Source organism: Zonotrichia leucophrys, chromosome 18, assembly GCF_028769735.1.
Source record: "Zonotrichia leucophrys gambelii isolate GWCS_2022_RI chromosome 18, RI_Zleu_2.0, whole genome shotgun sequence".
NCBI lineage: Eukaryota > Metazoa > Chordata > Aves > Passeriformes > Passerellidae > Zonotrichia > Zonotrichia leucophrys.
In genome coordinates this window covers 9296040-9308975 of record NC_088187.1, presented here as the reverse complement: position 1 = coordinate 9308975, position 12936 = coordinate 9296040, and the positions used below count along the sequence as shown (strand labels likewise).

At 38.9% G+C, this 12936-nt stretch overlaps 1 protein-coding gene across 4 annotated transcripts in view; it reads right to left on the bottom strand.

Annotated features, from left to right (window-relative positions):
• CEP112 (centrosomal protein 112) overlaps positions 1–12936 on the bottom strand; it is a 195998-nt gene that overhangs the window by 138802 nt on the left and 44260 nt on the right. For all 4 annotated transcript variants that reach the window (XM_064728178.1, XM_064728177.1, XM_064728179.1 and 1 more), the window contains exon 17: positions 12807–12886. In XM_064728178.1, coding sequence (XP_064584248.1) covers positions 12807–12886 — 80 coding nt within the window. The remainder of the gene's footprint in view (positions 1–12806; positions 12887–12936) is intronic.

The window sequence follows — 12936 nt, the reverse complement described above, 5'->3', positions numbered from 1 at the left end:
CAGAGCCCAAAGTGATAGGAGCTGTCTGATGGATCAGTTTTCCATCTGCTCCTGCTGTTTGGCTCAGTTATCCCCCAAATCCCACATTCCAGGCAGCTGCTGAATACAGATATTTTAATTTTACAGCTGTTTGACACTGAACTACATTAAGCACATCACTCCCCTCTCCCAGAACAAAATCTACCTCAGAAAGAAGAATATAAAGAGTTCTGCCCACATTTGTTACCTTGGAGGGACCATGGGGAGGGGAAAATGTCCCCTTCTCCTCCCAAAGATCCAATAATTCAAAAATGAGCCCTGGATAACAAATCCCTCTCCCTGCAAAACACATCTAATAATTCCACTCCACACTGGAATCAAACCCAAAACTCGAAGCTTATTCAAACCCATCCACACTGCCAAGTGTCACAAGACACTGGGACAGCAGCTTTGGTCCAGTCAGATGGAAACACAACAAATCTGAACTTAAAAGGACAAGATATCAGGCCTTGTGCTCATAGTGAGGCTCCAAATTTATGCATCTTCTTCCTCAGGAAGACATTTTTATTTTGAGATATTATGATGTAAACTTCCAGGAATGTGGTTTTTATGCACCTTCCTTTCTTTTAAGGACCTAATCCCATGAATAAATGCAACATCTCATTATAAGCAGGAAAAAAACTTCATTTTTAAGGATGTGGGAGCCAGCAGTCTCTATTTTTTGTGCAGTTCAGATTTGTACAGAAGCTTAGAAAACCTGTACAACAATGGCCTTCGGTTCACAAATATAAGAAAAGCTTCACTTTTTTTCCCAAGACACTGAGCAATGTGCCTTGCATGAAGCACTAAAATATTCACTTTGAAGATTATTTTTTTTCAGTTGGACTAGTTGTGGGGCCCAGTACAATACAATTACATCACTTAAATCCCCTAAAGCTGAGCCGGCCTGAATATAAAAACAGGGTGAATTTACTCTTTGCCCCCAATTTTAAAAGCAGCAAATTCCTTTTGTTTCAGTGTATAAAGGACATGGCAATGGAATGAGGAGTCTTACACAGCACAAATCATCTCAGGGAAAGTTGACTGTGAAGTCCAGAATTTCAATTTCAGAAATCAGGACCCTGACGTGCACTGATGAGAAATACAAATAATTTACGTGCTTCCTCTTCATGCTTAATCATAAATATTTGTCTTGCTCTGTAAAATGTCTTCCAAGAGGTAACAACTAAACACAGTGAGACTTTACAACACTGCACTAAGGAAACACAGAGAAATTAATGGGTTAACAGGAAAGGTTAATTAAGTTTGGGATGTCCCACAAATGTTGGATGAACCAACACCTTCCTGGAGGGCTCCCAAAATTCCCTGAACAACAGCTCAGGGAGCAGGAGATGCACCTGGCTGGGGCTCAGCCTCATCAAGAAATGAAAACCCTTCAGACACGAAATGCCAGCACACACTGAGCAATGTCCCCCCAGGGCTGCACGGGGACAGAGTTTCACATCCCCACAGCAAATCCACACCCAAGCTCCCTGTGTGTCATGCAGAGAGATTTTCAGGGGAAAATAGTAATAGGCTGTGAAATTCCTCATGTTTTCTTATAAAATTATACCAGGTTTTAATTCACAAATAGGCAAATTCTTCCCCAGGTTTTCAAAACCTGCTGGCAGCACAGCCCATAGAATCCCAGCTGTACTGGAGAACAGCAGCAGAGCAAGGAATTTCTCTAAGGGTGTATTTTTCCATTGAATAAGCTTCTGAAATTTAAATTCTGATGGACTCCACAAGAGGGAGAGGCTCCATGCCTTGTCTGAGTCTCTCTCAGGTTGTTATGACTCTGGGTTTATGCCTGGAGACAAACAGGAATCCCAGAATATTTTGAGTTGGTTTCGAGTCCAACTCCCTCCTTCTCACAGGGCTACTTAAAACCAAACCACCAAGACTCAAATCATCACAGGGCTACTTAAAACGAAATCAAATGACTGAGAGAAGGCTGAGGAATGGGAAAAGCAGAGTCATGGCTGAGCCTGCAGCCCCACTGCTGCTGCTGGGACCTGCTGGGAAAGGCCAGGCCCAGATTACATCCCCTGCCATTCCCACATTACACACACTCTAATCCTGTGCACTCAGATTTGCTGTACTCACACAAGTCTTCACCCATTCCTCCCTCTCCATCCTAAATATTGCTGCTTCTGAGGGAAAATTGCTTTGCTCCCCACCAAACTGCAAACTGGTCGCTTGCTGGAAGGCAGCTGAAGAAGGATATTGTTGTTTCTCAACAGCCTTCCTTTTTATTTAGTGTCACAAGAAACAAAAAATTTACTCTCACTAATATATGCTGAAAAAAAAAATCAGTTATCACCATTCATGTAATTAACTGAGATTCAAAAAACTCTAAAAAAACCCCTATATAAACACATTTCCAAAGGAGAGCACAATTTCTTACATAATACACAGCAAACTGCGTAACTGAAAACACAAACTGCATCAAAACATACCCAAATTCCCCCTGCAAACCAAAATTCAGGAATTTCACTTTAATATCTTCAGTGTCTACAGATCTGAGGACCCATCCAGTGTACAGACACATACATTTGACTTTACAGAGGGAAATTTAAGCAGACCCACGATCCTGCTCCTGTTCCCAGAGAGTCCCTCACATGGAGATGCTCCAGTACTGCCAGGACTCCACAAAACTGCAGCAGTTTAATTATTTAATTAAATGTATAGCCAAATGCAAGACCCATTTTTTAGTGCCACAACCAGGAAAAACCACTCCCTGCCACAGTCCCTCTGAGCTAATAGCATGCAGCTATTCCACTACATAAATAATCTATTCAGGCCTAAATGCCATATATCAGTAAAGGAAGGGGTTAATGGGTTAATTGTTACAGAAAAATGCTTCAGTAGTAATGCCAAATCTGTGAAATACACAAAAATCAATTTTGTTTTTCCTGCTCTGGTTTTAACACACAGTGAAAGCTCAGGAACAGCTTTGGGCCGAACTCCATCCCAGCTGTGGCTGCAGCATCCCTGAGCAGGGCTGGGATTCCCACAGCCCAGGAGCAACAAAACCAGGGCTCTCCTGCCATCCCAGCCCCAACCATATGGAATCTGTGCAGAACACTTCTTCTTTTTGGTGTGGAGAGGAAGAGAGACAGTGTGAAGTCATCCAAGCGGAATGATAACTAAACCAAAGCCAGATCAAAGGAGCCAAGAAGAAAGACTGAAATGTGAAGCTGAAATATTTATTGCCTTCAAAACATCATCCCTATCCTGTCCCTGGGCACGTTAATATTTGGGAGTTGTTAGAAAGCATTCTAACTTGTTTTATCTTTTCAAAGAAATAAAGCCAAAAATATAAAGGCAAGAAATAAATATAAAGTGTTTCCCAATTTTAAGAATAAGATGAGCTTGTCTTTATGAGAAAAAGCACAAACCCACTTATAAATTGTTTACAGTTTGCATAATTTGAGATGTTAACATCAAAAAGCTGGTCTGCATTCCTTCAAGTAAGCTCCAACAATGGAATATATTTACAATACAATTATTGTTTTAAACTACATACTTATGTTTTAAATAAATCATGAGATAACATTAACAAACTAAATCACTCCTTAAAGCCATTAATGAATTTGGAGCAAGTAATACTCCACGTGTGCAGTATCATACTGAAATAAGAATAATGCATTACACTCAAAATTAATGGCTCACAAATTGGGCAGACATTGGTTAAACACACTAATAATTATTATAACTATTTCTCATTACAATAATGACAGGGCACTGTTGTGCTAGGTGCTGTGCAAACAGAATAAAGCAGCAACTGCCAAATGATGAATGTGATGTGGGTTAAAAGGCTAGGCAAGCCTTGTAAATGTGGCTGGAAAGGAAAACCTGATAATTTTGCTCCAGACTGCAGAAAGTGTCTCCAAGATTTAGATCCACCACATCCATGAGGGAGCACAGAGGCTCAGTTATCAGGGGAGGAGGATTAGAACAGAGATTAAACAGTCACGGCTTTCCCATGCTGAGAGCAGAGCTAAACCTCTGCAAGGACAACACAGAGGGGAGAATCAGAGAGACAGGTGTAGATAATGCCTTGGAAAAGGGGAGACAAGTCTGTAATTAAAAGGTGGCCCAGAAAGCCAGAACAGACAGCAAAGAGATTCATGAGGTACCCAAAGAAGAGGAGCAGGGAAGGCAAAGATGGAGATCAGAGAACGGCGCTGTGGCACCGAGAGCTGGGGGGGGATAAAATAAACCATCCAAGGACAAACTATGTGAGAAATCAGCAGGCACAGGACAGAGCCAGGCAAGGAGAATCACTTCACACTAACAAAGCACAGCCCAGGCTGTGGGAAGAGGGACAGAGCCAACAGTGGCTGGCAAACCAAAGATGCTGAGGATGAACTGCCAGGATTAAGATTGTTAAGGTGGTACAAGGGCTCAGAATCCATCCTGTCATTCTGCTGACTTAAGGTAACTCATTTAATGGTTAAAATAATTGGTTAGTTCAGGATTCAGAGTAATAACGTTCATGTAGTATATAATAAAGATATTTAATTCTGGGGAACCATGAATTAAACCAACTTGGCTCATTGGTTTCTTCTTTCCAAGAGGACATGGATTTTCTTTTCACAATTTTCTTTTCCTTTAAAGTACTGTTTGAATTATCAGCTTCAATTCCTCCATGAAGGTTGGTTGTATTGTTGCTGAAGCTGAAGGAAAGTTGTACAAAGTACATAAAAACTAAAAGCAAAATTAAGATTATCAAATATAATTGAAGTAGAGAGATCACAATCATTGAGCAATAAGAAGGAACAAAGTTTTTCCTTGTACTGTTTTGTAGATGGTTTCTAAGTGACTCAAAGGAGGTGACAGCCTGAAACTTCTCATGCTTTTTAACAATCAGTTAATTGAATTCAATCATCTGTACAACTTTCTTTAGCCAACTGAAAGCTTTTCTCATTTCATCAATGTTTCGGGCATTGTATAATCTTGAAATGAGAAAAGAAATAAGAAATCTGAAAAATACACTGATGTGAAAAGGAAGCCTTTGGAATAACAAGGGAACAATTCTGCCATTAGTGTTGATTATTTGTATTTTCATTTAGTCAATGTGATTGTGATAGTCCTTAACTACATTAATTATTAGAATAGCAATTTACAGCAATTAATGAAGTGCTACAGCATGACACAGCAATGCTCTTCACCTCACAAGGCAATACTTTTAATTTTATAAGCTGTGTGCCATATCAAACCAGTTTCACAGTTGTTATCACTAAAAAGATGTCTTGTGATATCTCTATAACCATCTTGAGGGACATAACAGTCCCAGAGCCAAGGATTAAAAATCAACTGTTACATTTTTTTTTTTTGTACAACTGGAGCCTTCCTTTCAATACATATTTCATTATTGCCAGTAGGTCTCCAGAGAAACGGGGGGAAAGAAAATGAAAGGCTGTAAATAGTTAATAGAACACTTTATTTTTGCTTTTAAGTGAGACTATTAAACAAAGCTACCATATTTTGGAGCCCTCTGTTCATGCTCCACGTTGTGGCCCCTAGAGCGAGGGTTAGGGAATGTTTACAATATGCTGGAAACTTTGACTGCCTTTGCTCTAAAAGGTTTCAGATGCTCAAGCACAGCACCAAGTGGAGAACAGCTGCTGGGTTTTCCACTGATTCTTAAAGGAGAAAAAAAAAAGAAAAAAAAGTCCCAAACCAAAACTCAGCCTACCAAAAAAACACACACAGTTTTAAAGAGTAAAACTAGATCCCAACTCCTCAGCCCCATCACATTCCCACTGTTTCTAAATCACAGACGTGGCTTTTTTCATCATATTGCAATGGCTGCAACGAGACAGGCCTCAACATTTTAATAAAAGATAATGATGAACACAATGAACATGAGTATAAACTCTTAACAATGCTCTTTTATTGCAACACTTGGAATTAAAGACAATGCCTGCTCATATTCCTTTAATTATTTCCGGCTTTAAATAGTAATGGCTTTTCCATTCTGACAAGAATCCTCTCCACACACAAATACTTCATTTTCAAGGAAAAATTGAATTAACTGCAGGAAAACAGCTACACTTAGGCAATTACCCCGAAAATATTAACAACAACAACAAGCAATTACTCAGAATTTGGATTCAACTTAGAGGAGCAAGGAAGGAAAAAAGAAATGAAAAATTAACTTGTGGTTAAAGCTACAAAACTTCCTTTATTTATTTATCATTGCATTGATGATTCTCAGGCTGTTGTGCTTTGCTGTGTGCAGTGGCATTTCTGACACACACCACCCCAAGAAGCCAATACAAGAGGATTTGAAGGAGCAGCTGTTTAAATATAAAGTTCTCAAAGGGCTTGGTAGAATCAAATTCTCAAGATCCACTGTAAATCACAGCCTTTTTTTCAAATTATAACTTCTGTATATTTTGAAAAGCCTAAACTTTACTTCTTTTCAAAATGTTGAGCTCTAACAATTATGCAAATGTAAATTGGAAACAAAAGAATTTATTTCCATTGCTATTTCTTCTGCCTCCTTCTGCCAGCTCTCTTCACATGTTTATTTTTCCTTGCCTTCATCTGTTTCCCTCTTTATTGGGTCAGCAGCAGATTGTTCACCATTTATTTCTCTCAAATCTATGTCCCCTCACCTTTACACTGTTCCTTTTGTGGTATTACAGAGAGAAGAAAAACTAAATAAACACCACGGGAATTTTGCAAGATTTAAGCAATCTTAAGGACTAGAAGATCTTACATAAAACTTCCTAAAGTTTGATGCATTTTTTGGTACTTTTGAATAAAGCAAGGAGAGCTTTTCACATCAAACAAGCCCAAGTCTTCTCTCTGTGCATCAAAGAGAACCATACAATGAAAAATGAGTCATTATTCAGACACAGCTGTAGGAAAGGATTCTGTAAAGGATTCTGTAAAGGATTCTGTAAAGGACAACCTCACCCTCTGCCCATTTCTGCCTTGTCCCCATTTCACCAGTGCAGGTGAACTGGGAAAGCCCAGGCAGAACCAGCACTGCTGCAGGAGCCAGGCAGGCTCAGAACAGCAAAACCTTCATCAGGGCATGAAAAAACCTCAATAAAATACTCAGGATGAAAACAGAATGTCATAAACTCAGATCATCCCTCTGCACCAGAGCCCAGAGCAGATGGGGCCTTGTGGAAATCAGAATGAGAGAAATGGGAATTTCCTGAGCCTCGGTGCCGCTGCCATCCAGGCATTCCCTGTCACAGCCTGAGGCTCCAGGACAGTGCTGATTTCATTTCAACTTCTGCTTTTAGCAAGGCTGAGCTCAAAGCCACCCTCTGAAGGCTTTACAGGTGTCAATACCGAGTTTAAAACCACAGGAGAAGCCTGAGAACAGCTCCAGCTCTGTGGATCTGACTCAATGTCAGGTAAGGGATGACCCAGAATAACCAAATGACTGCAAAGCACACCAGGAGATGACAAGTGAATAAAGAAATGACTGAATAAAGTAATTTCTTTTTGAATAAAGAAATGACTGAAGTTTCAAGAAGAGGAACTGGTACCAACAAAAAAAGTATTTCTTCCCTAAAGAGCATTTTTTCCACCTTGATTTAGGAAATATGAGTGCTAACACATTTGTATCAGAAATTTTCTGTGAGGCAAAACCTTGTAGCAGAAATAACTGTGCTACACACAAAACCTGAAATTTAAAATATAAGTGAGTACCACTGAACAGCTGACAAAATCCCCAGAAACAGCAGCCCAGCATAGAGAAGCACAGAGCATTGCTCTCACACTGGAATAACAAAAAGCAGTGGGAAAAGCTTTTTTAAGTCTGCAGTGAGGAAACTCCATGGCACCATCTCCAATGAGGTGAGAAATCAACTTCTCCTTGAGTGCCATGTCAGAAACCACATGAACACAAGAATGTGCATGTACACGAGTATATATGAGAAAAGAAAGGCAAATCATTTCCATTTCTGCATTTTACTGAATACCTGCAGGCACCAGCAGGTATTCAGTAAAATGAATACTTTTAATTTTTCTGCAAAAAATCCACACCACATCATGATTGGAAAGCTTTGGTCTAGCCACCTAAAACAAACCCCAAAATACTGTGAGAGCTGTCTGTGTGTGCTTTAAAAACTGCTCTGAAAACTATTGGGAAAATCTGCTAATGGACAGGAGGGGCTTTGCTGGTTTCTAGAAAGTTTAGCAGTTTAGCCCCTCTTTCTTCCCCAGAATTTTAAACAAGTTCAGACAAGGGGTAGAAAGCCATGGAAAAAAAAAGAGGTGTTGGGAGCTCCTTATGTAAACAAATAATTTTATTAAGTGAGTCAGAATGAAGCAGCTGCTCAGCATTTGCTCTGTATCATCCCCACTTGCAAAGTGCTGAGATTTGGCTCCACAGACAGACACAAACAGATTGGAAAATAAAAAAGGCAAAGAGTGAGAGGGAGAAGGTTGTGGAGCACTGGAGTGGAGATGTGCAGGCATTCCTTGATGCTGCAGTGTTTAACTACAGCATCTGCACCTGTACAGGGGGATTTATTCTCATTTCATTTCATTTCATTTCATTTCATTTCATTCCATTCCATTTCATTTCATTTCTCCTAATGTCACTTCTTAAAATTTGTTTCCTTCACACACTACATAATTGAAGAGGAAACCTGTACTTCAGGAGAATATGAAAATGTTATTTGTGCATGAGGCAAGCAAAGCAAAAAGCATTAAATCAGATCCCAAAATCCTCTCCAGTGCATGAGAACTGTCACAACCTTTATCCTGAAGAAATCAGCGTGGTCTGCACTCCCCATGAGGGTGATGGAGGATCACAGCCTCAAACTATTCAGGATCTTTATAATTTAGTCCAAAATCTCTCAATTTCAGGAGTGACTAAATTTATGTGTCTGTGCAGCCCCAAAGGCCAGGCTGGAGCACTGGGACACTGGAAAATGTCCCTGCCATGGCAGAGGGTGGAATAGGATGGGTTTTAAGGTCCCTTCCAACCCAAACCATTCTGGGATTCATTCTTGATTCTGTCAAAACCAAACCACCTCAAACCTGAGCTGGTGTTGTGGTTGTAATCTTCAATAAAATGGGGAATATTTCCCTACAGCAAACATATATTTCTCGTAGTAAACCAAAATTATTGAACAATCTGCTACCAGAATATTAGCTAAGGAAAAATAAATATATTGAATGAATAAACATCCAAATTCCAGAGAACAAGACACAAGAGGTGGTGCTGAGAGCTGTTTAACAAAATTGTATAAAGTCAGCAAGAGCTTTTCTCTCTCTTCCATGCAATTTCTTCAGCAGCAACTGGGTACAGATTTTTTTCCCCTCATTTATTTTCTGTTTCATTCTACTCAGTTTGTACTGTGACAAATTATATACCTCCATTTCCTACTCCTCTCCTTACTGCGAGAGATAAGAACAGCAGAGATTCAGCCTATTTGCAACCCACTCTCATGACACATTTTCTGCAACCAAACCACAGGGATTAGAGAAACAACCTTTCCCCCCAAGTAATTACAGAGAAGCTTTTCAAGAAAACTTTGTTCTTATAGAAATGCCATTTAAAGGACATTCTAGAAAAGCCCTTGCAGCACTTCTCAGAGGGACTTTTGCTATTAAGCAATGCCTGTGACATGCGCTGCAAAAGTAAATATAAATTTTATATCTACAAGTCACCACCACGAGTCAGGAGTGTTGGAGCAATTCTTTTGCAAAAGGTTTGCTTTTGACAGATATTTCTACCATGAACTTCAGAAGAAGAAAAAAACCTCCTGTAAACTACATAAACCCCTATTCTGTATTGAAACTGTGGCAATACTGGGGTTGTTTTTATTTTTGAAGTGAAAGATACTTTCAGAAATGTGGATTTTACTATTCCAAACAATGCCTCAAATCACTTTCATTCTGCATCAGTGTGGAAATGTTTGAAACAGCAGCAGCACTGTTTGCTGTCACAGCACTGGGAAAATAATGATAATAATGACAAAAATCCCCTAAAATGCCTGCCACTTCCCTCTCTGTGTGCTTGCAGCTCAGCAGCTACTCCAGATAGAATCCTGTGGCCATTTCAGAATCAAAGTGCACTCAGATCAAAGTAGTTTATGAGGAATCACTGATGCTCCTACTGGGTTCTGAGTTACAATTCCACAAGGCATCATTTCTGTGGAAGATGCTGAACTGTATTTTCACCCACCTCATGCAAGAAAAGGTTGTTTTCTAAAGATTTACTGGCTCTGCCTGAGCTTGGAGTTAGTTAAATTCATTCTGCAAGTATTTAAAGAAACTCAGCAAACTGAAGCATTTTTACATAAGATATTGGATTTTATGGGCTCATATTAATAGGAAAGGATTGCTAAAAAGAACAATTCTTGCAAAAGAATTCAACATTCTTCAAAATGGAAAAAAAAAGTCATAAGGAAGCCATCCATTTCTGCCACAATAAATACCACTGCTCCTTATCTATTTCCTACTTGTATATCATATAAAAGCACATATATGAAAAATCTTAATATTGTCAAGACACAGAGGTGCTAAATGAATGGTCTGAGTTGCAGAAAGCCCAGCAGGACTGGCAGCTCCTCTGTCCTGGGCATGTGAGGCTGCTCCAGCCCTGGTCAGAAATGCAGAGTCAGACCCAGAGCTGGGCACTGCATTTCTGCAAATATCATCTTTTTAGGATCCTAAATCCATCCCCATGGATCTGCCAACTTCTGTCTCCAGCCAGCCGAAACCACACTAGAAAGCTAATTTTTATTTCTATTCAATTACTTATTAGCATTACTAATTCCATTATTAATCTTAAAATTAGCCTCAAACCCCTGCCATAAAACAATCAAAAGAGCAGCAGTATAGAGTTTTATTAGAGTAAACTGCCTCCACAAATAAATATTTTGCATTTCAGCTGGGAGAGGTATATATGGTTTAATAGCAGACATCTCTACATTATTTTCAACTACCTGAATTTAAAAAAAAAGATTAAATTAAAAGAAAAAACTTAAGAGAAACCAAGTGCCATAGGACATGGAAGTGACCCTGGGAAAAATATAATATTAAAGAATATTCTCATTTAAAGGGGATCTACAGGAGTAGAGGCAGCCTGTACTAGGAGACACTTAGAAAACCATATAGGCACATATAGGTATGTACATACAGAACCATGCAGGTATTAATCTGTAATTAATTGCCCCATTTGCTGTGGGGGAAGCAGCTGATGATTTTTAGCCTTTGAACAGCCCCCAGGGCTCTCCAATCCCAGGAGCTGACCCAAACCCTGTTCTGGGCAAAGATTGACCCACAGGAAATACAAGGCTGGGACTGAGCTCTGCCAACATCGCTCTGATTCATGGCCCTTGGAGCATCACCAGCACTTTAAAATTGAATCTTTCAAATCCTGACTCCATCTCCAAGCTACACCTAAGCTTAAAAAACACAGCCAAGGAATGTCTGAAATAACTGGGGATGTCCTCAGCTCCTCAGTTCCAACTCCCCAGCACTTCCCAGATCTGCCTGGAGAGAATTCCCTCTGCACCCACGTGGGGACCAACCCTGCAAAGCCAGACTGGTTTTATTAACATAAGTAAGTGCAAACTGACACATTATTTGAAAGATGTGGAAGAAAATTAATGCAGCTTCATTATCAACAAATCAGATGGTAAAATACGAAAAGATTAAGTGCAGCTGATAACAGTTCAACCTCCCCAAAATTATAAATAATAGCCAATGTAAAGAATTTAAAGATTAAAAGCTGGAGTTTTTATTAATGTCTGCAGTGATTTAAGATAGTCTCTATTTATGCCAAATACCTCAGAGATTATAGAAATAAAGAAATACAGACTTCAGCCCTGTCACTTTTATGGAATGAAAGTATCTTTACTTGCCTCTCCCAGCCTAGATAAGGTACATTGTGATATTAAACTGAATACTTTCAACAAATAACTTCTGGTTTGTTTCAGAATAATCTGCTTCCCCTAGAAATTACTTCCACAGCTTTGACTTTTAACTGGATTAACACATGGAAAGAATAATTTACTTAATCAAAAATGGAAGGAGCATAGCAAGAGTCGATCTTGTCCTATGTGCATCTGCTGTACATAAACCACTCCCTTGCTCAGAAAACATCAAACTTGGTGCATCCTGATTGTTCATGGACAAAGTCAGCAAAAAAACCTGTTCCAAGTTAGTTAAGGAAAACTGGTTTTGCCACAGAGCATTTCTCCCAGCTTTAGATCCACATGAAGAACAAACACTCCCACAAAGAAGAGTTGTATCAAAGAGAAAAAAATCTGCATTAGATTTGTGATTTGTGGATACTAAACATAAAATATAAAATCAGAAGCATCATCTACTAAATTAAAATATATTTTAAGTATATTTAAAATACATTTTTAATATATTTTAACACACCTTTCAAATTTATTCCATTTTCTAGAAGAGCCCAAAGCAACAAGTCTTTAGTTTTAGTTTTTAGTTATTTACTTCCTATGAATAAACTCTGAATTGAACCTGGGCCATTTATTTGAGAGGGCAAGACCAGCTGACATTATTACCTCTATTTATTTTAATTAATTCTCATTAATTCTATTTTATTCCTACCACTTAAAAGTCAACAAATTTGGGTGAGTTGGTTCTTACTTTAGTTTCTTCATTTTTCTGGTTGATTAGAACTCTGAAGGTACAGCTTTAAAACAGGAAAAAACTATAGGAGGGCAGTTAGATGAGATAAAGCATAAGTTTATTTAATAAACAAATATTAATAAATAAATATTTAAAAATACCAGGGGTGGTTCAAGAATTATTGCACATTCACTTACCTCAGAACCTGTTCCAGGTGGCAAATTTTCTTTTGAGCATTCCCCTTTTCTTTATCCAGATCATTCTTAATGCCATTAATCTGCCATTTAAAGAAAAAAAAAAAGCCAAATATTTTAGCCAAAACAGTGT